This window comes from Clytia hemisphaerica, unplaced genomic scaffold, assembly GCF_902728285.1.
Source record: "Clytia hemisphaerica strain Z4C2 unplaced genomic scaffold, Clytia hemisphaerica genome assembly, whole genome shotgun sequence".
Lineage (NCBI taxonomy): Eukaryota > Metazoa > Cnidaria > Hydrozoa > Leptothecata > Clytiidae > Clytia > Clytia hemisphaerica.
In genome coordinates, this window is record NW_027104238.1 from 356,007 (window position 1) to 383,006 (window position 27,000).

General features: G+C 36.6%; 2 protein-coding genes across 2 annotated transcripts; both read right to left on the reverse strand.

The window, feature by feature from the left end:
* Positions 1-14,619: 14,619 nt before the first annotated feature.
* Positions 14,620-22,716, reverse strand: LOC136816098 (mediator of RNA polymerase II transcription subunit 17-like). Its single transcript, XM_067072535.1, has 2 exons — positions 22,703-22,716; positions 14,620-16,605 (listed from the first exon to the last, which is right to left on the reverse strand). Exons 1-2 carry the CDS (start codon positions 22,703-22,705, stop codon positions 14,701-14,703), a joined length of 1,908 nt encoding a protein of 635 aa, XP_066928636.1. The 5' UTR covers positions 22,706-22,716; the 3' UTR covers positions 14,620-14,700.
* Positions 22,717-25,024: 2,308 nt separating this feature from the next.
* LOC136816099 (uncharacterized) lies at positions 25,025-26,762 on the reverse strand. Its single transcript, XM_067072536.1, has one exon. It carries the CDS (start codon positions 26,704-26,706, stop codon positions 25,117-25,119), a length of 1,590 nt encoding a protein of 529 aa, XP_066928637.1. The 5' UTR covers positions 26,707-26,762; the 3' UTR covers positions 25,025-25,116.
* Between the last annotated feature and the right edge of the window lie 238 nt (positions 26,763-27,000).

Here is a 27,000-nt window from a genome sequence, read left to right on the forward strand (position 1 = left end):
ATTTCAAGACAGTCAAGGATAAGGCGAAGAAAAAGGCAATTATAACTACTTTATACACAGTATAGACACTCAAAATTGAGAAATCAATTACTTGTATTCCTATTTTCAGCTAAACTTTATGAAAGAAGGTACAAGGTGATGGTTTATAATCAAAATTGGTCTGTTTCTGTGCGTTTCTCATTTAGGTCTTAGTTTATTTTCAATCAATTTTCACTTAAGTTAAGTTTCTAGTCTCTAATTTTTCACCACTTTTGTACATATCAATAACCTAGGTTTCCCGTTAAGCTTGGTTAAGAAGATAAGAAGCGATAAGAAGCGATAACTTCTTGAAATGAAAGCGATGGAAAGCGATAGAAATATGTAGAAAAAGAAAAGATGAAAAATGTATAGGAGCTCTGAATGGTAAGCACATCAGCAGAATTGAATGTCCAAGCCAGTAAATTTGAGTTGAGGCTCAAACTGCTCTTATTTTTTTTTGCACTTTCAGCCTCAAATTGTTGTTAAGGCGCTTTTACACGAGCCAATTTTGTCGGCCTATGGATAATATCAAAATTGATTAACATTTTTGAGGCTCAGATCATTCTTAAAAAATTCTTAACATTTTTCAAATTTGAGCCTTGTGGTTGTTATAAAAAGAATTCTTAAAAAAAAAACAGTGTACCTATTTTTGTCACTCTTTTATTGCGTATTCCTGCATTTCTCACTTTCATTAGGCAATTATAATCATTCATCTTTATCCATCTCAAACCTGCTCAGACTTTGTTTAGGAATACAAAAGATTTTATGATTATTGCCTTTTGATAAGTTTGGGAATTGCTCTCACATTTATAAAAGAAATCGTGAACCATTGCGCGATTCTTTTAACAAATTTTTACAACCTATAGGACTGACCTATTCAATACTTCATTGAAGCTAACTACTTAATCTCGACAGTAAAAAACCCAATGATGATTTTCTCACGCCAGATTTCATAGATGTTTCCTGCTTGGTATGCTAGCCTTACTTTCAAACTTTTTTTCTGCAAATGTACAAAAAGAAAGAGATAGAGAACTTTTTAAAAATAAGACTGATAAAGATTTTTTTAAATCAGACATCTTCGAACCGCAATGACAGTTGTCCATTGTGGACAAAGCTAGAACATCAATTGTTTTCTGAAACAATGAAAATACAATGGTCGCACTCCATCGTTTTATGAGTCGTTTATCCAGTGTATAATAAATCTTTGCTAAAAGGACTGGGAATGACAATAAAGTTGCGTGATTGTGTTTGAAAATAGGGCGTCATATCAGGAAATAAATTCAGTTTTTGACTTTGTTGTAGAATTTTCCGCGAGAGGACTATTTTCCTCAGATGGTTAATTTTCAAGCGCCTTCAGAGGTTTACCGTACGCGTAAGAAAATTATGACCAGCTGTATCAGGTTACTTTGAAGTGACTTTCTTGCCGGTCTTGAAAAACAATTATCTATCTGATCATTAAACTCTTTATCTGTCGCTTAAACATCTGGTATGTTCTCCATGTAAAAACTTAGCTTCGTAATTGAGGTCCTCGCTGCTTGTACCACACAGCCACCGCTTTTTAATTATGCAATTCTTGTTTGTAGACTTCCACCTACCTGTTCTGTTTTCAAAACTAAGAGTTTTATTACGATTTGAAAGTTAGTGACATCAAAAGTTAATAGAATATTTTATCTAATTTCATGTAGACAGGAGACCCGTCGTGTGTTTTTTTATAATTTGATGTACACAAGACGGGTTCGAGCTGTGAGTCCAATATTGGACTCACATTTTTTACAGTGGGAAATTCGAATTTAGCGCTGTCCTAACTTACTAAAGTAAAAACCAAATTTCGAAAGTTGCGCTTTCTCTAAGAAAGTGTGACCAGTAAAAGAATAACAAAATTTGATTGGCTATGTTTTCAACCGTTATTAGGATCTGAAAAATTCAAACTCTCAGCCCGTACCATGCTATACATTTCGCCATCAGTTTATCAAAGAAGAAATCATAGCATGGATTCCCAGGCTAAATTTCATGTTGATAATATTTATGTTGAGAATTGTAAATAAAACTGTACTTTTTGTTCATGTGTGCATTTTCAAAGTTATTATTCTAAATTTCTCGAGTGTACTCTCTTTTTTTTCTATCATGTGGAAACCGTGACAGCGTAGATCAGACTAATTCCCTTGGGTGGTTTTCACATTGCAGCAAAAATGAGTGCATGGATTGGACTTTAATACTTTTAAAGAAAAATCATTTTTAAAAGGATGAATTCGTTTGATTTACTTGTCTTTCTGATATCGCACCTTGAGCTGCCAACTTTTCTATTAGGCATGTTAAATCTTTCCCACACCCCCTTGTATTACCCTATTGCCCCCCCCCCCCTGAGATTTAGCCCCCCCCCCCCAATTCGAAAAAAAATTAATTCATGGTTAAAAATCTTAACTGTCAAATCTCCGCGAATGCCATCGAAACCCTTCACGGATCCTCGCTTTGGCTTATTACTTTTCTGAGTTTCTTTTTTGTTCATCTATAACACAGAAAGAGAAGTATAATACCGAAAATTTTCCATAGAATATGAAGTTCACAATAAGTTTATTGGCCTTGTATAGCTAGAGGAAGATTTTCCTTAATAAAGTTTTATAACAAAAGTAAACTGTTATTTTGAAAAAAGTGAAAATAGCTGCGTTCTTTATTTGTCATTCATTTCAATAAACAAACTTTATCACATATCACACACCCGCACGCACACACCACAACACAAAAAAAAAAAATGTTAGAATGGAAAAAATTTCAAACAATGCAAGGTCTTCATTTTGCATGTCCACACAAGAGAAAGAGATACCAAATGTATATGTCTTCTTTTGAAATTCTAACTAACAAACGTCAATAGTACGACTTCATTATTACACAAACAAAATACCAAAATGTACAAAGAAAAATTTCTTAGTTCTTGGAAAAAGTTGTTAGGTTAGCCCCCAGTCAACAGACCTAAACAAATAGCCCCCCCCCTGAGTAAGTAGCCCCCCCCCCCTGATCTTAGGGAAAAAGAGCCCCCAACCGGAACTTTAGCTTCTAGCCCCCCCCTAAGAGCCAGGGGGCTGCATTCTATGCGAATTCGACTAAATTTTCTCTGCGCTGTAAGGGTCTAATTTCGAGATGGTCAAATAGAATGTCCTAGAACTATCAGAAAAAAAACTGCGATCGAATCAACAAAAAGTTCAGGATCCTGAAGAATTAAATAAATTTCAACACTTCTACTTGAAAGATCATAGACTGGAGTCGTTTATAATGCATGTAATACTAATAATACCAATACTAATAATAATAATACGGGATTTAGTTTGTATAAACGACTGGAAGAATCCGGTGTTCCAGCCTTATAGATACAGGGGCTAGCTACGCAGAAACTTGCGTAGCGAGAAAACAATTTATCAAGCAACAACAAACTCTCAAAACGAAATCAACTCAAATGAAATACTTTCAAAACACAAATCCACACATATTTTTTTTCTCAAGAATTATTTTGAGCAGGAAAAAATTATAATTGCAATATTGACACTTTTCTTTTTTTTGGAGTTAGTGCACAAAGGTTTCTAGACGACTAAAATTGTTCCACTCATTACTTTGTGCTTTATTTCTACTATGTATAAATTAGTCGTCTAGCTTGCTAGACTAGAAAGATCATGAAAAGTATATAACAAAAATTGGGTCGTTTTTTAAATTTCATCAACAAGAAAGCCTAAGCGGCGTTAAGGCCCAGTTTGTTGGCAGTGTCGACATATTTTTCCGTTTCATAGGGTGAAAGCTACTTTCAATCAGCAATTCCGCCCCATCAATTTTTTTCGTTCTTTTAGTCCGTGGTAACTTTCCGAGGGTCAGCATTCGATTATTATCAGTTAGGGTCAGGGTTGGACTCGAGAGTCATAATATAGGGCCGAAGGCCCTCTTAGGGGCACTCGTACCCTGTGACTAAACATAGGGCTGCGTAACAGCCCTTTTAGGGGCACCGGTAGGATTGGGAGTTATAATATATAGGGTCTGTAATTTACACGCTATAAGTATTTGCGCATTTCGTTTACTGCCGATGGATCGATACTTGGCTCTTTAATGGTGCATTTTTCTAACTTCTCACTGGATAAAGCAGCCAAAGTTATGGTTTGCTTTTTTAAAATTTTAAAGACCTAATTTCTAGTAGGGGGAAATTTGTTCGTTTTTTTGAGGTCGCTCGATTTTTTTAGTCAAAGCACTTACTATACATTTTTGGAAAGCTAGGGGGTAGGGGAATCAAAATAACTTGGGTGCCAATTTTTTTTCGGACACTTTGGTGTGATTTTCGGACAAATACGACGGTCTCAAGCAAAAATCATAGGGTGAAAAATTAATGAAATATTTAGCTTGAGAAAACGGAGACCTGTTGTATATTTTTGGAAAGCTCTCAAAAAATTAAGATTAGTGATATATTGCGAATATAGGTGATTTCTTTACCTAACTCGAGATATTAATCCTTAAAAACAGTGTTTTTCCAGGTTTTTCAGCCAGAAACAGCTTTTTTGTCCAGTTTTTGCGCTTTCGAAAGCTCAATATCTCGAGTTATGTACTGAAATCACCTATACTCGCAATATATCATTAATCTTAATTTTTTGAGAGCTTTCCAAAAATATACAACAGGTCTCCGTTTTCTCAAGCTAAATATTTCATTAATTTTTCACCCTATGATTTTTGCTTGAGACCGTCGTATTTGTCCGAAAATCACACCAAAGTGTCCGAAAAAAAATTGGCACCCAAGTTATTTTGATTCCCCTACCCCTTAGCTTTCCAAAAATGTATAACAAGTGCTTTGACTAAAAAATTCGAGCGATTTTACAAATTTCCCCCTACTATTCTTTGAATGGATTGATTTCTCTAGTTGTTCCTTTAATATCAAGATAGTTACATTTGATACCAGCTATTCATAGTGTTGCACCCCCCCCTGAATAGTGGGTGGGGGGGTTTTGCTGATTTGGGTCGAAAATTTTCAGGTGGGATTTGGGGTTTTCCAGGTTTTAGGTGGGAGAAACAAGTTAAGGTGGGAGTTAATTTCTTTAGGTGGGACTTTGGGTATTTTGGAAAAAGTTAAATTAAAATTTCTTATTTTCAGATTTTATGATATATTTTATTTATATCTTTCATAAATATTTTTTTACCATGCTAAACTTTTCTTTTTATTATTACAGGTCATTTGATGTTTGAATAAATATCTTTAAGAATGATTTTTTTTTACTTTTGCTTACCTTATTACACTTATATAACTAGTCAAGTAAAAGTACGCGGGTAAAATGAGTGCGAGAATTTATTAACGCGAAAGGCAGGGTTTTCGAAAATAACCACGGCTCGAATTCTGTTTAAACATTAGTAATTAACGCGAGGTAAGCAATTCGCGTTAATAACATATTTTTTTTGTTTTTAGCTGGACTTATAATTATATTGAATTTCAAATTATTTCTTTATACTGTAGCATTGCTAAAAAATGTATGATATAAGAAAATGATCACTTTTTTGAAATCCCGCACTCTTGGCAACACACCAACGGCATTCACCAATTCACTGAAAGAGGTGCATATCGAAGCATGGATGAAGACAAACATTAATTATATGCACGATTGCAAAGGTCACAAAAAAGCAACAAGCCTTCTCCAACAGCCACCTCAAACCTACGACATTGCACCATCCTGCCCAGATCTTCCTCGTGCCCAATGGTTTTTGCCTGCTTATGTCCGCGATGTTTTTACAAGGCTGCCTCAAATCAAGGCTGTGATGACTTCAACATTTGGTCGTGTTATCAAAATTGATTCTACCGACAAAATATTGAAAAAGTTAGCTGGGGATGCCAAGGGCACTGCACGCTGGGTCACTAACGTTGGAAATGAGCTTGGTGGGATTCTCCAATGCGTGGTTACCACTGCAGAGTCCAACAAAGCATTGAAGTCGATGGCTGACGGTTTGATGAAACGCTTTTCTGATGGCAAAGTTGAACCTCCGAAAATTATCTACACAGATCGTGATTGCTGTAGCGACTCTGGTCCATCAAAATTCCAACAGCTTTTTTACTTGTGGACACTCATTGTCTGCCTTGACATTTGGCATTTTATGAGGAGATGAAGGATGTACCTCGGAATCGCATCCACTGTATGGTCTGTTTCTGATGAGGCTGTCTGGATGCATTTTTGAGTGGGATGAGAAGGACTGCGACAATCTTCTCAAAGCCAAGAGAGCAGAGCTGATCAATGAAGACGTCCAAAACCCAACCCTCAGTGCTGTGAAGAAAGCAATCAACTCAGGAGAAATGGCACGGCGTTGTAAACGACGAAATCGGGGTGCAGAAAAAACAATCGAGATGATAGAGAACCTGACCCTTTCCATGACTGGTGCCACTGACTCTCTGGGTGTCCCTTTGTTCAAAGCAACCATCGTTGATGTCTGGGAAGAGCAGAGGCGTCACGTGAAGTGCACCCAAGATCCTGATGGCTTCCAACTCTACACACAGACAGGGTCACTAGAGAAGGGAGGTGTCAAGCTGCCAGTCTACCGTTGCGCCCGCGGCAGCACTTCGCTAGACTATTTCCACCACCATCTACGCAACTTCATACCGGGCACTTGTGCCAATGCTGTCAACTTTCAAGCATATCTCCTCGATGGACTTGCTCGGTGGAACACCTTGAGAAGAAATGCTATCGATGGAACTAAGGATGAGATGCGTTGCTTTGACTCCAAGTTGGTTGAAAAGTTCAATCTGCTCCACCTTGAGGTGCATGGTGAAAGATTCAACGAAGAGAGACCCCCACCCAAACTATCTGATGAGATCTTTGGTATGGAGTATCTGTTTCGCCAAAACGTAGTTGATGCACTTGATAAGGCCAAAGCTGAAGGAACCTTGTCAGCAGTTTGTGTCCAACGGTTCGACGAGGATTATATCGACAACAACATCGACGACGGAGTCAACTTGGATTCAGGAGTGGAAAGTGACGATTCTTCTGACGCAGAGATCCCGGAAGAACTTCCACCGTCTCCGGAGGATGAAGAAAACGACAAACAAGATCTAACAGAAGCAGGAGATAATGATGCAACTGATTCCAAAGGAATACCGGGTTGGCGTAAGGTTGATCGTTTGGCCAAAGCACTTATAAAAGTCAAAGGGATCAGTGTATCAAATGCAGAGAAAATTGAGATCGTTAATTTGTATGGCATCACCCTTCAATTCAGCTTCGACAACTCTGCGACCCAACATACCACCGACCCTTGCACCGGAGCCAGCCAAAACCTGCAAGCCTCATACATGCCAGATTGCAAGCAACAGGTGAAAGACACTCACGGCTGGTACAAAGGAAAAAGATGGTGTCCAGACACAATGTCCCAACCGTACAGTGAATGGCTAGCTGAGCAAAAAGAGAAGGAAAATGCTGCAAAACAACAGTGACTTCGACCCATTCTTATCGAACTACAATCTTTTAGCGACGTTATGAACGTTTGGAGTAATTGAAACGTATATGTCGTGGTTGGCTTGCTTGTCGGATTATATCTGACGTTCTTTCGTTCTTTTTATTGATTATTGGTTTTTTCAAAAGAGACACTTTTTCCATGTCAAATGTTTGCAAGATTGGAGAGACTTTTTAATTCTCTAAGTCGGGCTTCTTGCAAAAAAATTGAATTGAAGAATCAAGAAGTTTTACATTGACATTGGTGTTTTTTGGTGAGTTGGTTGCCTTCTTCTCTGTCAAATTGTCAAGGTTATAAGGTTTTCCATTGCCTTTTATTTTTATTTTCTCCCACATACATCACACAGTGGCATATACTTTTTATTATTTTGTATATGCTCTACATCATGCCCTATATATAGAACCTATTTTTTATATTTTTTAACTCTATGTATATATTTTTAACTGTATATTTTTGTATAGTATGTAGTGTCATGGTACTTTTAGTGGACGGCTTAAAATCTAGGACCAAATTCGAGACTGATGATTATTTTTGCTTTGCTGATTTGGATTTTTAGCATCCCTCTCAAAGGTTTTTAAACTTTTTTATTCTAAAAGGTTTTTAAACTTTTTTATTTTTACATAGGTATTAAATAGTTAAATAGTTAAATAGATATTTATATGTTTGTATGTTACACCCCCTTCTCACAGACTCGCGGACCCCTTGCCACTGGAAAAATCGTTCCCAGTGGAAAATTATACTATATTTTCTGTCTCCGCTGAAAATAATCAGATAAGCAATTCCTCAATGCAAAATATTGTACTATTTTTTTCATCCCCACTGATTCTTTTGTCTCGAAAGCAATGGAATTCAAATCCCCAGTCAAAATAAATATGGGAATACCAATCCCCGTTGAGTTTCAGTCCGTTATTTGCACACCAACTGAGGCAGAAAAAACCCTACCGGGTCTGTGAGAGGGGGTTGTTATGTTCATCATTTGTATGATGTTCTTAGTGACGACTGGCAAATTAAGCGATGAATATAACTTAACGATCTTAAATGTATGTATGGAGTCGAAAAAAAAGAGGTTTTCCTTTCTTTATCAAAGTGAAAGCTGAAATTTTTCATTTTGTATGATAAGTTGACGAGTTTTTGATTAGATTTTCATTAGCTAGTCACTGTTTTGTTTTGTTACATTATATTTGCTGGTAGAAATAGTATTTCTTTTGAGTAAAAAAGTACTTAAAGATAGTTGGTTCAAACCCAACCCATCATAACAGGTGGAAGCTAGTTGGTGCATCAAAAGTTACTCTATACTCAAATAGATAAATTTTTTTCATTTTTATAACTATTAGAATTATAAATAAATATAAAATCTTCAAATATATAGATTGATGAGAAAATTACCAAAAATAACATAACACGAAATTATTAACTGAAATAACTGAATTTACAATCGAGTTCATATACTTTTCTTTGCATTAAAATGAATCCCTTCGAATTGTCTTTCTTTTCAATATATTCATGGAATGAATAATGAACATCATACATTTCAAATGTCCGTACAGGGCGTAGTGTTTGTAGCTTAGAGGTAAAGTGTTTCTCTCGTAAACAGAATATCGCGATTTCGATTCTCGTCTGCGCCTAACGTTTTCCGACTTTAAATTCTTATCTGTTTCATGTACTGTCACTTTGATGCCTCCAAATTAGGAATTTATCGTCCCAAGCCTCAGTAATCAAAAGCTTAAAGTAAAAACAGATAAACGACTTCATCAAATTGATAGCGCGAAATTCGTTGTACCAACTCCGCTTAAATTCTGGAAAATAAGAAAGATGTAGATAGAGCCATATTTTGAAAATTTCGTGCGGGTCCTAAGGCCTGCTTTACACTCTTTTTTTTCCTTACCTCCCCGCCTTCCCCCTTTTCTCTCTTTTTTCTTCCCCCTCGGAGCGAGGCGCTCTTGCCCCTCTTTTGGCGCACGCGGTTAGGCATTGGGTTTGTAAACGAAGGTTGCTTGCATTTGGTGGTTCGAGCCGGGGTCGGAGACCAATTTCACCGGTACGGTCAAATTTCAGAAAAATACTTAGAAAACAGTTAGAAACACTTGAGAAAGACTGAAAATCAGGATAGAAGATGGGAAAGTAGAAAATAGGGGGAAAATAAGTAGTCTAGGTAATGTTCTAGTTGGTCAGTTGGGGAGTTGCTAGTTTCGAGTTGGGGAGTTCGTAAAACTTTACGGCGACCGAAAATTTTCTAATTTAAACTAATGTAGCCCAAAAGTACAAATTTCAAATTAGCCAGTACCAAACATATTATTGACTTTAAGATCATGAAAATGGTAAGGTGCTGGCTAGCAAAGCCAAAATACTTAGTACTGTTATGTCATTGTCATAATGCTGACAACATGACACGTTCTTGTAAAAATATTGACAGAATTTGTAAATACAATGATTGTCAAACAAATTCCCCAAAAAATATTGATCATACTTCAAGTGATGCTTATTGTATAAAAGGATATAAGTTGACAGTCATCTTAGCTTCAAAAATTTCGTAGAGATGGCTTATAGAGCTAGAAAAATAATGACACTTTCTTTTGTCATTTTATCATTGGAATCGACACTTTTAAAAGAAAAATTTGATCACATTATAAAATACAATGGTTCTAAAGTCACTTTAATCAAGAATTATATTTATACTCAATGTGATGCGGGAAATATAAAATGGATATGAACTCGGATATGAATTGACAGTAGAAAATAGCTTTAAGGCAAATAAGCATATTACAGGTGGTATATGTATTATACGTATTATATGTGTTATCGAACGTGCTAACCGCACTGGGCTCAACTTCAGTGTTTTTAAATCATTCGTAGGCCCAATTGTAAAATTGTAACCAATTTCAACTAAAAACTCATGACCACCCCCTTAAAATGGAAATTATAAAATAATGAAAACCACCCACAGGGCTCGCGAGGTTGCGCCCCCAGGGATTCGCACAAGAAGTATGAAGTGTGAAAAATTTCGGCCAAATCTGATAATTTTTGAAAGTCTCCAGCCTGCCCCAAAGTTTTAGCTTCGTTTTGGCGAAAACTCGTGACCACGCCCTTGAAAATGAAAAGTTTTTAAAAAATGAAAAAAAAACACCCCCAGATATTAACCTAAGGAACAAGTGTGCAAATTTTCAACCAAATCCGACCATTTTTGAAGTCTTCAGCCTACCCCAAAGTTTTAGCCTCGTTTTGGCAAAAACTCGTGACCACGCCCTTAAAAATGAAAATTTTCAAAAAATGAAAAAAAAACCCAGATATTTACCCAAGGAACAAGTGTGCCAAATTCCAGCCAAATCCGATCATTTTTTAAGTCTCCAGCCTGCCCCAAAGTTTTAGCCTCGTTTTGGCGAAAACTCGTGACCACGCCCTTAAAAATGAAAATTTTCAAAAAATGAAAAAAAACCCAGATATTTACCCAAGGAACAAGTGTGCCAAATTCCAGCCAATCCGATCATTTTTGAAGTCTCCAGCCTGCCCCAAAGTTTTAGCCTCGTTTTGGCGAAAACTCGTGACCACGCCCTTAAAAATGAAAATTTTCAAAAAATGAAAAAAAAACCCAGATATTTACCCAAGGAACAAGTGTGCCAAATTCCAGCCAAATCCGATCATTTTTGAAGTCTCCAGCCTGCCCCAAAGTTTTCGGACAGACACATAGACATACACACACACAATACACATACATACATTGTCAGATTCTAATAACTCAACTGAAGTTGAGAATTTGAATCATGCTTGATGGTGAGCATATTGTTATCAACTGTCGAACGTGCTAACCGCACTGGCTCAACTTCAGTATCTTTGAAATCATTCGTAGGCCCAATTGTAAACTTAATGATTTAAGAAAAATTATAGCATTTTGGGTTTTAGCCTCGTTTTGGCGAAAAACTCGTACCCAGGCAAAAAATGAAAAAAACACCCCCAGGGATTTGCCCAAGGATCAAGTGTGCAAAATTTCAGCCCAATCGGACCATTTTTGAAGTCTCCAGCCTGCCCCAAAGTTTTAGCCTCGTTTTGGCGAAAACTCGTGACCACGCCCTTAAAGATGAAAATTTTCAAAAAATGAAAAAAAAACCCAGATATTTACCCAAGGAACAAGTGTGCCAAATTCCAGCCAAATCCGATCATTTTTGAAGTCTCCAGCCTGCCCCAAAGTTTTCGGACAGACACAAAGACATACACACACACATACATACATTGTCAGATTCTAATAACTCAACTGAAGTTGAGAATTTGAATCGTGCTTGATGGTGAGCATTGTTATCAACTGTCGAACGTGCTAACCGCACTGGCTCAACTTCAGTATCTTTGAAATCATTCGTAGGCCCAATTGTAAACTTAATGATTTAAGAAAAATTATAGCATTTTGGGTTTTAGCCTCGTTTTGGCGAAAAACTCGTCCCCAGGCCCCAAAAATTAAAATTTTGAAAAAATGAAAAAAACACCCCCAGGGATTTGCCCAAGGATCAAGTGTGCAAAGTTTCAGCCCAATCGGACCATTTTTGAAGTCTCCAGCCTGCCCCAAAGTTTTAGCCTCGTTTTGGCGAAAAACTCGTCCCCAGGCCCCAAAAATTAAAATTTTGAAAAAATGAAAAAAAAACCCCAGGGATTTGCCCAAGGATCAAGTGTGAAAAATTTCAGCCCAATCGGACCATTTTTGAAGTCTCCAGCCTGCCCCAAAGTTTTTGTGACAGACACACAGACAGACATACAGACATTGTCAACCTCGATCCCTGCGTATTATCAGCTTTTTGATTCTTACTGATAGCGCTAGATAATACGCAGTCAATCAGTAACGTAAATAAAGCCTGGGATACACGGGGACGAGGTTGAGACATTGTCAGATTGTAGCTCAACTGAAGTTGAGAATAATGTTTTTGTGTAAAAAAAACATAGAAATATAAGGAAAAAATCCAATGAAAATCTGCAAACACGGCGATTTCCGGTATTTTCAACCGGAAAAAAAAAATCACAAAATATCGAACTCGGCCATGTTTTGAGTGTTGCGAATACGCATCTTTCTTTCTGCAAAAAAAACAGAAAAAACTAAGTAAGAATGAAAATTCGAGAAAATTAAAAAAAACCCGGTTTTTCTAGCATATTTCTGGCATTTTCAGCCTGAAATTTTTTTTTTTAAATAGTTCCGGCTTTAAAAATCAATTTTATAGAAAATTGAAACATGCTTGATGGTGGGCATTGCTATTAAAAATGTTTTTGAATGAAAAAACAACCAATTAATTAGGAAAAAGTCCAATGAAAATCTAGAAAAACGGCGATTTCCGGCATGTTTTCGGCAAATGGGATAAACTTTCGCGGGGATTTGCGACTATGGGATAAACTTTCGCGGGGATTTGTGACTTTGTGACGATTTTGTGACTTTTACTGTCAAATCATGCATGTTGGCTGTTGAAATACACATTATTTGCGCCTCTTTGATGCCAGTAAACATTCAAATAGTATTTATTTGACATATTTTGAGTTTTGTTTAGAAATAACGTTCGTGCCTTTTGAAAAAAAGTTTGTGCCTTTCGGAAAAAAATTTCTAGCTCTTCTTTAAGTTCTTTCCCCGTGTTCCGCTGAGGTTCGAAAAATGGACCCTACGTGGGACTCGAAATTTGCGAAAAAAGTGACCCTGAATGGGACTGAAATTCCAAAATTTTCTCAAATTTTCTACTTTTTCCCCAAATTTTCCAAAAATAGGCACCCTGCCCTACGAGGGACTGATTTTTCTATTTTGGTGTTTTTGCGACCCTACCTGGGACTCGCGGAGGTCAAAAAAGGTACCCTGACCAGCGGAGCATCCCCGTAACCCATCTTGCCCTAGTACCCCCCGGGGTTCTTTCACTTCTTCTTTGCATCCGCGCTAATTTGCACGCGTTTGTTGACTTCTCAAACCCGACAATTCATGTATATCCTTTTTTGTCTTTCCTGTCTTTTCAAAACAAAACATTCGAATATGCAATGTCTTCTTTTTTTTCTCATTTGTGCATAAAAAAATAAGTATACCCATGCTCGCTCAAACTACTTATAGTTTATTTATATGATTTAAAGGCGTTCTGATAAAAAAGTGTATGTAGTTTGAATCACCACCCATCTCAGGGGGGGTCGGTACTAAAATCTCAGACATCACTACATTTAGTGACGTGGTGGTACTGCAAAAAAGCTCAAAAATAATTTTAGTACCATGTGTACTAAAATACCAAAAAGCGTTTTGAAAAATCTTAGTATTTTGTTCTAAAATCAGCCAAAATGGAGCATTTTTTTAACAATTTTGGAAAAAATTTAATTTTTTTTCAGGAATTTTCGAAAAAATCTTCAGAAATCTTTCAGAATTTTTCAAATTTTTTAAATATTTTTTAAAATTTTTTTATGTACAGTTCAGCACAGTTTAGTAATAAAATTATATTATTTTGCAGATTGATGCACTAAATTCGACTATGTTTGTAACAATGACCCCATTTTGGTAAATTTAAAGCCGTAAAAGGGCAAAAAATTGGTGGTATCTATGTTAAATTGCTCAAAATAATTTTAGTACATGTGTACTAAAATAACATTTTCGAAAAATAGGTGGGGTATGTCAAAAATTAGCGAAAATCCTTTTAGTACTCATGTATGTCTTACATTTTAGTACTGACCCCCCCCCTGCCCATCTAAGTTTTTTAACCTAATGAAGCTTCTGGTTATTTTGTTTGTCATTAACTATTTTCAAAAGGCACGAACTTTTTTTCGAAAGGCACGAGCTTTTTTTCGAAAGGCACGAACTTTATTTCAAAAGGCACGAACTTTTTTTCGAAAGGCACGAACTTTTTTTTCAAAGGCACGAACTTTTTTTGCAAAGGCACGAACTTTTTTTTAAAAGAAAGGCACGAACTTTTTTTTCAAAGGCACGAAGGGCACGAAAGCACGCAAGGCACAAAAAAAATCACACTCGTCGGACTCCTACATACAAGAAATTATGTTAAAAGTAAAAAATACTACCACATCTTACACTCCTTCTTAAAGATTTTTCGAGAGGGGACATCTTTCAGGATTTCAAAATTACGAAATACTGGGTCATAATAAACTCTCGTAATTTAATTTGGATCAAAGTTTCGGGGAAAATTTTTGAAATCCAGCATCGAATTTCGAGTTTTGAATTTTCGTTGGTTTATACGATAGGGCCCTGATAGTGCGCAAAAAATAATTTTATAAACAAGTTAAATATTATAAAAATAAGAATAAAAATTCACACTTTTCCATAAAGCTGTCACCTGGTAACAAAGCCCAAGAAACAGAAAGTTTTTCTTTGTTCAAAAGCTTGAATCCGTCATCTAACGTGATATCATTCCCTTGTCTCTCTTTTGAAATTTCAACTTCAATATTTCTCATGTCATTCAGGTAAATTTGCACAAATTTCTCATTAGTGTCATTTCTCAACAGTAGAGGTGGTCGAGCTTGCACCTGGTTTGAGGATAGGATGTTATTTCCCATCTTGGGAGTGATCATGATCCAACCATGCTGCCTGGAAACATCCTGAACAACACTTTGGAGATGCTTGTATACGTTGTTGCTCAAAACAAGCGCCAACATATCCATATCAAACGGAAGATCAACACTTATCATATTTCTACTGGAAATATGGAAGCCTGTTTCATCGACAGTAATGGCGAAATTGGAGGAGATGGACTTGTGACGGTGAACAGTGGACAACGTGACTGTTAACATGGATTTTAACCTAGATTTCAATACATTCCAATGAAAGCCGATGGATGGCTCTGGAAACCTTACATTCTGATTATACAAAAACTCGTTGATTCGATGGATCCAGAGTTTATGTTCTGCTTGTTTCATAAACTCGTACAAAATTGACTTTCCCAGATCGTTTGGTTTTCGGTGAATGATGTTGATGACGCTTGATGATTTGCTTTGTTTCCCGTAAAAATTCGAAGTTGCAGGATAAGGTGTCGAGAATTTCGATACATTTCGATGTTGCTGGTAAAGCAGGGCACTCAATAATAGAGCAAGGTCATTCGAGGTTTCCTTTGTTTCAGTTTGCAAATCATCGGTAGTTGCCGAGTCTACGTTGTGTGTGATGATAACTTCAGCGTTATCTGACATGGTACATCTAATTTGAGAGTTCAACACATTGATACCCAAGAAAGATCCTTGAAAAGCATCGTTCGAGAGTTGAGAGAAAATCTCTTTATTGAAAAGGTGTTGCTGAGCTTTGGTCATTTCTTTTTCCCAAGAATTAACGAAATTATCCTCCAGAATGATGGGGTGGGAAACAGCTTTCCAACCACAACGACTCTCTTTGTCAATGAGTTGAACAATGATATGAGAGCTTTTAACTAAATCTGGACTCAACGTGATGGCGAGTTTCTTCTCTTCTTTCTCCTCTTCTTCTGTTTCTGCTTCATCGCTTTCAGCTTTCACTTCAAAAATCCCTGGATGCCAAAACCTTGAGCCTGAGGTACGATAACTCAAGTCACCTGTGATTTGATTGCCTGACTTTTTGACACGCCAAAACTGTCTCAGTTCCATAAGTTGAGTGTAATACTCAATCTCTTTCTCTTGGGTTGGATCACTATCGATAATAATAGGTTCGGGTTTCACATGTCGCTGCATACCAAGGCCGGCCGCACCAGTTCCAATGTACGAACCAACCTTTGCTAAATATTTTCGCTTCTCCAACATTTGCACTGTTTGTTTCTCAAGCTCTGGGTTTTGTTGAATCGGGGCAAGGATAAAATATTTCCTTTTATTCAAAGTTTGTAAAACGTCAAGCATAACACACATTTCAGTTAATGCTAATCTTAATTTGGAGTGTACAGAGGACCATGGCCATTCGTTTTCTTGTTTTGAATCATTTTCTTTTTTAGCCCCTTCTTCCAGCGACTCTTCCTCCTCTTCATTCTCTTCCTCCTCAGCTGCCGTATGGCCATCAATTCCTTCATAAAAGTCGATTTTACCAGCAAGGTATGTCAACTCTTCTGAAAAGTCAAATGGCTTGATGTATTTTTCTTCTCCGTCTCGTCCAATAACTTCAACCTCTTGCTCTAGCAATCGCTCAACGCTGATATTTACTGACTTCATTGCCATTTTTTCATAGACACTCTTTGTTTTTACCTTAAAAAAGGAAAAATAGATAATTAAATTGCATGGTGACTTTCAAATTGCATTGTTCCATCTAGAAAACTGATAAATCTAAATTTTCTAAACACGAGTTCCCTTTTCATTGAAGCTTTATACAAAAGGATTTGTAGAGGAAGTTTGAGGAGTCTTCAAGTCTCGCCAATTCTCGTACCCCCGACGTAACAATTTTTGATAAGGGCACCTACATTTTTTAATTTTTTCAGATTTTTAATTCTTTTGAGACTCAAAAAACCGAGATTTGCTGAGAGTACTAAGAATAATTTTGTACAAAACATTCATATATATGTTACAAGACACTAGGCATGTCTATGCTATGACTAATAGTAGATGATCTCATAACAGTTTACTCTGGTTCATTTCAAGGACTTATCAGCTTTTAAAGAACTCCCGGTCTAGTCTTAAAAAGCATATCCCCTTTAGGGTACTTTACCTTAAATTTATCCAATCAAACTGTACATTACTTTTACCCAATTGATATGTAGTGATTTAAACTTAATCTGTTGGAAAGGTTTTTATTTTATTTTAGAAGCTTTTGACCTCATTATATATTCGGCTCTGTATTTAGATCAAAGAAGGAGAGGTTACCAAGAATATTCCCAACCCGAGGACTTCCATATTCAAATAGTGATAAACTCAGGACCACAAAACATGACCGAATAGGGGGTGGTATCAACCTACCAATAGTCAAATGCACTTATTACTTTGACTTGAGGTGCTAGCTGCCTTAGGTGATTGGCGAATTTTCAAATTTTCAATTTTGCAGTTAGTCATTGTGATGTCTGTGAACCAACTGCTTTAAGCCCCTGCTGCCCCTGTTATAACTATGTGTACATTATTATTTGATGTCAAGGAAAAAAAAAGAAAATTAAACCCTCCCCTAGTAAAACCAAAAGAATTTCAACCTGCAGCACTGTACTCAAAGCTATTTTCCTTTAAAAATACAAAGTGTAAGTTTCCTGAAAACACAATCATTTTTGTTCAAAAGTAAGTAAGTTTGCGACTGCAGTTGAGGGTGACCCGAAGGATCCGTTTTCTCTAGCTGTCTACCCGAAGGTAGGGGAGGGCACCACTCCTTTCCCTGGATTTCTCCACTTACCCTTGATCTGCTCTTTAGTTACTTGAGCATCAAGCAGAGAGGCATTAAGTACCATTTTGGGAATCTTTGGTATGACCCAGCTGGGGATCGAGCTCATAATAACCTTGCGCACCCTAGCTGGATCCTCTACCTTCATGATACGTTTGCTTCAAAAGTACAAGGCTATTTTCATGGGTAAAATGCAAAATACCATTTCCCTTCACCAGAGCAGCCCAAAAGCATTTAGATTTACTAAATTTAATTCATATTATTCTAAGGAAACACACAAAATCATCTTCCATCAAAAGTACAAGGACAAGTCTCCAAGGACAGTTTTAAAAAAGATAATGAAGCAATTCTTTTGGGAGGGAAGGAGTAAACTACTTCTTAAAAAACATGGCCAAGACAACAAAACGAGGTAGAGTAACTGATTGACAAAAGATGCAACTTTTCTTGAAACTTAAAAAACAAGACGATGCCTCATACTTAACATCCTGCATCCTGGCTACTTTTTCCTTCAAAAATACGTAACCATCTTCCTTGAAAAAAAATACATAAAATTCTCTACAAATGTCATTTTACTTTCAGAAGTATTTTCTTTTAAAACTTTCAACTAACCCACCATTTAAACAATCCTTTTTGAAGCACCACAATGATAGATATGGATCTTAAAAAATATCAAAGACTACAACAAGTTTTTTCAAGACTCTCTGTAGTCCTGCTTTGTTTAGACCTTGTGTCAGCATTCTTCTATATGCAGTGACAAGACTCAATAAAACTACTAGTTACAGAGGAATGGAATTCAAGGTAGTTTTTTCTAAACAATTTGGTCCCTGATAATTTACCTTTCATTTGGTTTTCACTGAAGGAAGGTGGTCACACTCATATTTGAAGAGGCTTGATGACTTGTTACTCACCCACTTAGTCCCTTTTGACAATCAAGACATTTTTGAGTGTTTAGTGCCTGACAATAAAGGCAGGTGATAAACGTCTGTATATGTTTTTCAGTTTTTCGAGTTAAATCCCTTGTTGTTACTAAAAACTTTTTGAATTCAGCCCCGTGTCCAATTTGTCTTAAATGGAGGCTATAAGGCTATAATAATCTTGTCATTTCAATCGAGAGAGCTAAAAAACCGCCAAAAAAGCTTTTCGCTAGCGATTTTTAAGTGGATAGCATTTCTTTTTGGTGCCTTTTCTGTATCGATCTTTCAATTGGTCAATTTTCAGCCTTAAATTGAAAGCTGTGAAAACATTTTTTTTTCCTTTTTCTAATCTTCATTTTTGAACATTTTCAAGAGCCCTTTGATATCTGAATAACTAATTTTCAAATTTTCAAAGTTATTCAAAGTCTTTCAAAGTCACCCTTGGCTAGCCACGATGGCTGAACTATTCCTAGCATAAGATTAGTTTTACAAGTGGTAGTATTTATAGTGCAAGATGTTCTTTCCTTGTCACTAGATTAAAGAAAAAGGCAGTTTAAATTCGATTTGCTTTCATAATAACCCTACCATTTTTTACCAGGGGGTGGGGGGTACAGAGGCAGGGTACTAACCCATAGGGTACTAACTTGATTTTTTACTAAAATTTTGTTTAATACCACCCACCCATATTTAGTACCGGGTACTACTTCATTTTTGCTGTAAAAAAAGGGACACTACCCCTAAAATCTTAAATTTTACAGATTAGACCAAGAGAGGGGTACTATTGTTAGTTTTTCAGACTGAAAATTGACAGATAATTCAAGCAAACTATCAATGATGGAGTCAGAAGCTTTTGTCCTTTGATTTTCATCACACACTTCTTGACCATTTCGGACGTTTGGTCTTCAAAAAAATCAAAAAATTTCTCAAAGAGTAAAAAAGATTTGTCGATTAAGAAGATTTCAAATCAAAAAAATTAATATTTGAAAAAAGTCCAAATATTACAACAAACTACTTTTTTTATTGAAAGACAGCAAAATTCTGTGAAAAAGTACCCAAATAGTATCCTGTACTTGCTTGAAAAGTGAAAAACACACACCCCCACCCCCAAAGTAGTACCGGGTACTAACTTTTTTGAAATGCAAAAATAGACACCACCACCTGGCTATGGATCAGTACCCTGTGTCTGTACTCCCCCCTGTTTTTACTGTATTTGAAAAATCAGCTTGGTGAAAGAAGCGAAAAATTATTTAGATAATTTTACAGATTAAACTCATCTTTTATATGTATTTTTTTTCCTTGGAAAATACAAGGAATTGTATTGGTCAATTTTCCTTGAAAATATAAGAATTTGCTTTAGGTTGTTTCAAGAATAATGTTTTATCTAATTTTCCTAGGAAAATACAGGAAAATATTTTAATCAATGTCATATTTTAATCCATGCAATATAAAAGAAAATATTGTTGTTAATTTTCCTTGGAAAATACACATAATCGTAAGTACTGTAAGAAATACATTTGATTTCTCAATAATGACAGCAAGCAAAGCAAGCTTAATTATCATGGTAAAGAGTTTTTTTGGTCAACGCCGAGATAGCTAGTCTTTTGGTTGACGGGAATATATTCTCCTGGGAATACAACCACAAAATGATCAAATCAAAACATTGATCTGAACCCCCTGATTTACAGCGGCTTTTACTAACGTGTCGGGCTTGACCTTGTACATCAAAACGGGGGTTTTAATATTTTCTTGCACGGGAAAAATTGTGTGACGTCATACTTACTGCTTTCAGTTTGCATGTTTTGAAAGTTTGATGTGTGTACTCAGTCTTCGAGGAATTTTTTAATGGCATGAAAACAGAATATGCTATGTCTTTATGAACAAATTTCTTAAAGGCTTTTGTTGTTCTGTAAATATTTCTTTTTGGATTAAGAAATTCCCCAGGGGGAGGAGGTACTAGGGTTGGCAAATGAGGGGTATGTGCGGACGGGACCTCTGAAAACCGACCCTTAGAGAGACAGATTTTTGCTGAAAAGGTGACCCTTAGAGAGACAGATTTTTGCTGAAAAGGTGACCCTTAGAGAGACTTTATTACAATTTTTCTCAGTTTTTCTCTGGAAATCAAAAATTTCCTAAAAATCCTGAATTTTCCGACCCTTAGAGAGACTACTTTAAAACTTTCTGATTTTTCCGACCCTTAGAGAGACTTTGAAAGGTGAAAAAACCGACCCTTACCGTCCGCACATACCCATCATCCATTTTTGCCTAAGTAACCCCCCCTCCCAGGAAATTCCATTTTTTATCGTTCTAATGATTATAATCTGCCATATTGAATTGTATGCAAAAATTATGGTGGCCAAATTGCTGTGGTGAAATTCGCTTAGAAAGTATGCAAAACATATGCAAATGCATAATTGGCATTATATTAAAGTGTAATCTTGTAGCAGAAAGATTAAATTTGCTTCTTTTGAAAACTAGAATTTTCTCATCAAACTATGAGAAATTGCCTAAAATTTGAGCCAAGCCAACCTTGAAAACTAATTTGAAGATCAACTTCCCAAGAAAAAGATCTAAGGGGGAGATGGAACCTTACCTAGATCCGCGCACTGCCGGATAGACCTTTTTTCAAAGAGGACGTCCTGTTGAATAATTATGTAGTCCAGCCATAAAAACAATGATAGAGCCATGCATAATTACTGTATCATGCATATTGTAATGATTATGTATGGTTTATCATTGTTTTTCTGCTGGACTACATAATTATTCAACAGGGTGGCCTCTTTGAAAAAGCGTCTATAGGCTATTTCCCGGAAATTTTGCCGGACCTCAAACACTGACCCATTTATATGTACGGAATTATTTTCACTTTAGTGTATAAACAAGGCCTTAAAAATCAAAGCGCTGTCTCGGGAATTGAATCTGATTGAATGACAAAATTGGTTGGTTGATATTTTGGCTGTTGCACGTTCGCAATCGATCATTTAGTCTCATTTTAAATTTTCAAGTTTTAATTAATTGTCTTGGGAACTTGAACTGGATTCACGTAACTCTCATCCTTGTTGTTGCAATTATATCCTGTAGATGACTGATGTTGTTTTTTCTGAAAGCTTAATTTCCTAGTGTGACTAACTGGTAGAGGACGTCCTGTTGAATAATTATGTAGTCCAGCCATAAAAACAATGATAGAGCCATGCATAATTACTGTATCATGCATATTGTAATAATTATGCATGGTTTTATCATTGTTTTTCTGCTGGACTACCTAAATAATTATTCAACAGGGTGGCCTCTTTGAAAAAAGGTCTATGACCAGTCAGGTCATTCATTTGATTTGAGGGCTATGCATGTTAGCCTCTACTGATGCAAGTTACCCAATCTCACGGGACGTCATAATTACTGCTTTCAGTTTGCGTGTTTTGAAAGTTTAATGTATGTACTCCGTCTTGGTGGAATTTTTTGGCATGAAAACAGAATATGCAAGTCTTTAAGAACAAATTTCTAAAAAAAGACTTTTGTTGTTCTGTAAATATTTCTTTTTGGATTAAGAAATTCCATCTTTTATTGTTCTAATGATTATAATATTTCTTTATAAGATAGATGCTTTGTTGTCTTTTTAATTTTTGTGTAAACTTGCATATGTTTTGCATATTTTCCAACTAAATCCAACCACATCTTTTTTGTTCAATTTAAGATGATGGTGGATGGAATTTAAGCAGATAAGGCGAAAAGGTATAGCGGTGAACATCTATAATATAATGTGATGAAGTGATTTTTTTGGATGTTTTAATTTTCCAGACTAAGATTCCACTGAAACTCTAGTAGAAAACCCAGAACAAATCTTAATGCCTAATCATAATCATTCATTGCCCCCAACACCCAAACAGGTGATTATGGGGTAGAGCAGATGGCAGACTGGGAGCGAGAGACAGAAGAAACTATTATACTTTTCTACTTTTCATTCCAGATAGTTCAGAAAATAATTTGGAACCATAAATGCTTAAACCTTCCTTAATTCCCCCATTTAATATAAATAGGAGACAATAGAATCATAGATCTACTTTCCTAAAAAACTTACCATCGACTGCTCGAGCCTCGGACGAGCAAGGACTGTTTCAATTCAGTCGCTTCTGACCGGAGAATGCTTGCTATCCCTGCGAAAAGCCGGTCTCTCTGGCAAAATATCGACCGAGTTCGCGACGTATTGGAACGAGCGAATGTTATATAATGTATGTCGTAATTGTAATAGTAAGCAAGGATTACATTATACATTCTAGATTGACCCTACTACACCACATACCACGCTCTCCTCATCGGGCTTCACTTTGTATCGGGAGTACTTAACGCCCTGGCCCGGGGGGGGGGAGCAGTCAGGCCAAATTGACCAAAGGTATGTGCGGTGTGGTGAAGGGTACGTTTTTCAAATCTAGAAAATCTGACAATATTTCGCCTGAAAGAAATGGTTACTAATAAATATTCTCAAGAAAATGCACCAAAGGTCATTCCACCCAAATTTACTCAAACTTTACTAATTTTTTTTTCGTCTGCACGACTGCATTTTTTCGAGCCTTTGTAAATACATACAAAATTGGCGGAAAAAATTACACTGTAATGACTACCCGGGGAGGGGGTTCTAAGGTTGGCGGATGAGGGGTTTGTACGGCGGATGGGACCTCAAAAAAACAAAAACCGACCCTTAGATAGAAGAGAGACTAATTTTTGCTGAAAAGGTGACCCTTAGAGGGACTTTATTGAAAAATTTTCTTCAATTTTTAAAAAATGAAGAGACTTTTTTACAATTTTTCACTCTAAATCAAAAAAATTTCCAAGAAATTGTGAATTTGCCGACCCTTAAGAGAGACTAATTAAGAAATTTCGGATTTTTGCGACCCTTAGAGACACTTTGAAAGGTTGAAAACCGACCTTTACCGTGCGCACGTACCCAGTACGGAGCCGGACATCCTCTAAGCCAGTCGTCATCACTGTACCTTCATCCAAGATCATGCATGATTGTACTTCTATCTCTGTCATATTCTATCACAGTGTATACGGTAATCTCCTAAATGACACCCCTGTCTCGCAGCCCCGGTGGAACTTTTTCTCACAGTGGGGATAAAAATTACTATCGAAATCCCAATTGGTATAGAAATTCTATTGTTTTCGAGCTTAAAATATCCAGTGGGGATGGTTTTGGCATGGTTTTGGACAGCAAGTTTTTGCATTGAATTTCAAATGGGGATGAAATCAAAGTCAATTTCCCAGTGGAGCTGAAATTTTGTCCAACGGGGACGAAATTTTGGCCAAATTTTTCAGTGGGGCTGGGGTCCCAGCGGGTCTCTGACACAGGGGTGTTAAATGAGACACGAGTGTTGAATACACAGAATACAAAAGGTTCAGATGATCATAGATACAGAAAATTAGCGATTGCTCGAAATCACTTGATATACAATATTAGGTTACCCTTGTCTATTTGTAGTAGATGTGGAAAACGTTATATAAAAAGATGTGACCGCCACGACTCATCAAACACATCGATGCCATCGAGAGTGTTCAGCGAAGGGCCACGAGACTGGTTAGCGGGTACAAATCTTACGAATACCGTCTCCGTAAGATTAACCTTCCGACACTGAAGATCAGACGTAAAATTGGCGATATGGTTGAAGTATATAAACATCTTCACGTTTATGATAAATCATCAGCATGTCAAAAGTTTGTCCTTCGCGAACGCCTGAAACGTCAGCACGATTACATACGAACTACAAAGAAACTTTGCAAATGACGGGGTCAGATGGTATCAAACAAATTCTTTGTTCTACAGAAGTATTGACATATGGAATGGTCTTGGAGTTGATGTTGTTGCTGCAACATCTGTCGCCAATTTCAATGAAAAATTGCTCACAGAATGGGAAAAAGATCTCCATAAATTGTAAGATGTTAAGCATGATTATTTCATAGAGGTCGATAGACCTGGGAAATATATTACTGTAAATAATAAATGAGAAAACTTTGAAGCTCAGTTTATTTATGAAAGTAGCCATAACTGTCAATGGGTAAGATGTGAAACATCCTTTCCTGGCAAAGAGTAGGGTTGCTATTTTGGTGGATCCCTTTAAGCCCTCGAGTAGGAAGAATTTAATCCATAGCATAAACCATTTACTGAATCCCATTTGATGGACGATGGTTTAAAAACATATTTTGATCATCAAGTCAGTGATTGTGCAGGCTCCTGTTTCAATTTGTTTATAATTTTCTAGAGAGCAATCATGAAAATGCCTCTTTTGCATCTGAAAAAGAGGCTCTAACCAGAGGCACAATGATTTTGCCAGAAAACCCCCTTCATGTGTTATGGGCCACAGTTTACAGTATATTAGGAAATCAAAATTTAAAGTAAAAGCCTCGCGTTTAAGGCTTGATGAAAAAAAGTTCACCGTTAAAATTTCGTTTTCTGTATTTATTAAATGATAAAAATAAAATAAAAAAATTTAATTTACATTAATGCATTTGTTCATTTGACCCATTCGCTCTGCCGCTCCCTATTTGATTTTTTGATTTTCCATACTCCTGCTGTAGTACTGAAGAACATTCATCCACACATTTTTCAAAACGTTTTTGCGTTGTCGGAGTCTTTGGTGCTAATAATTGTGTCAGAGCGTCTATATAATTAATAGCAACTCGTAAAATTGTTAACTTTGAAAGTTTTTGATCGACAGAATAACTTGGAATAGCACCTCTCAACGCATCAAAAGCATTACTTAATGCGTGTACCCTTGATCTTTCCCTAGCATTAGCCACTAAACGTCTTTGAAGTTGTGTGTTGTTTAACTTTGCATACCTCTGATTCGTGGTCACTTGCCGTTTATTTGGTGGAAAAAACTTTGATGAGCGACCTTTGCTGCATGTTGGAGCTGCTTGGTCGGCTATTGGAGATCGAGGCACTTCGTTGGATATGGTTGCAGTTGGTGACCATACCGAACCTTCGCGACTTTGTGCTGAAGGTTTTGGAGGATATACAGGAGAATTCGCTGGATAGAAGTGCTTTTGTGGTAGAGTAGACGGGGTTGAAATACGTCTTGCCTTTGGTCGTAGAACTGTTGTTGTAGAGTTTTCTACATACTCGCCACCTGGAGATAGAGACCTCCCAAGTTGTGTGTACTCACTAGGTGACTCAAAGACTTCTCTTTTCACATTTGGTGACTTCGGTCTCTCAACAAAAGCTCTGTATTCTCGATGTTTTGATCCCGGGGAGGACAATTTTTCGATTTGTCCCTCGTACTTTGAACGAGCATTTTTTGAATGTTCATAATCTAGATATTTACGAAACTTTTCGGTAGGGGGAGATCTGGAACGCCTGAATCTCCTACGTTCGACGTGATATTTGACCGGTGGCGAAGGAGAACGTTCGTCTTTCTGGTATTCATGATTTGGATGAGAAAAAACATGTTTTGGATGTACATAGTACGAATATGGGTCAAAGCGTTTTCTGAAAGCTGGTGATGATGGTCTTTGGTACCATTTTTCTTCACCTGCATTTTCTTCTCTACTTTCTACAGAATCCATCCTGGGAGTGCTTTGAATAGTTCTTGCTGTTTTATGAACAGGTTGCAGTGTACTAGATTTAATGGAGTCATTTAAATTGTGTTTTTGTCCATTTTCTTGTCCATGTCCAACTATTTCATTCTCTTGTGGATAGCGAATTATATTTTCAGTTTTTTCTTGTTCAATTTTTTGTTTCTTCGCAACAGCGCGCGATAAAAGTTGATCAAGGCTTGTCTTTTTTCGTTTGGTGGTGCTGGCTGTGGAGTGCTTTGCTTTAACACACTCCTCCTCTATATCGATCACTTCTGTTGTGAAATGCGTTGTTGAGGAATCTGAATTGTTGTTGGAGTCAACCAAAGCGGAAGCATATTGTTTTGAAGGGGCGCACTTGCGACGGTTTCTTTTGCATTGTGAAACATTTTCATTGTTCGAAGAATCGACCGAACGTTCTCCATGTTTCAAATCTTCCATTTTGACGTCAATGTCGTCGCATATCCCTTTCAGCTTATTCTTGACATCTCTTTGAAACTTTTCTTGTGTCATCATCTATTTTTTTATTTTAATATCTAAATACAAAACGTATGAGAAAGTCAAGATATTTGATTATTACCAAGTATCTTAAAAATAATCCACGAAGGTTTGCTCATAATTTCAAACTCTCTGTTCGCAAGTTTTTTTTTCTACTTACAGCGAGTTTACAAATTTTCTCGAATACTTCACACAGAAGTAGAGGCCACCTGTTACCTGAAAATGTAGTATACAACCATTGTTTAAATTTTCATTTTTGTAGCACCTTTTTATTCTCCTTTTCATTTTTTTTTCTTTATCGAAAAATTATTT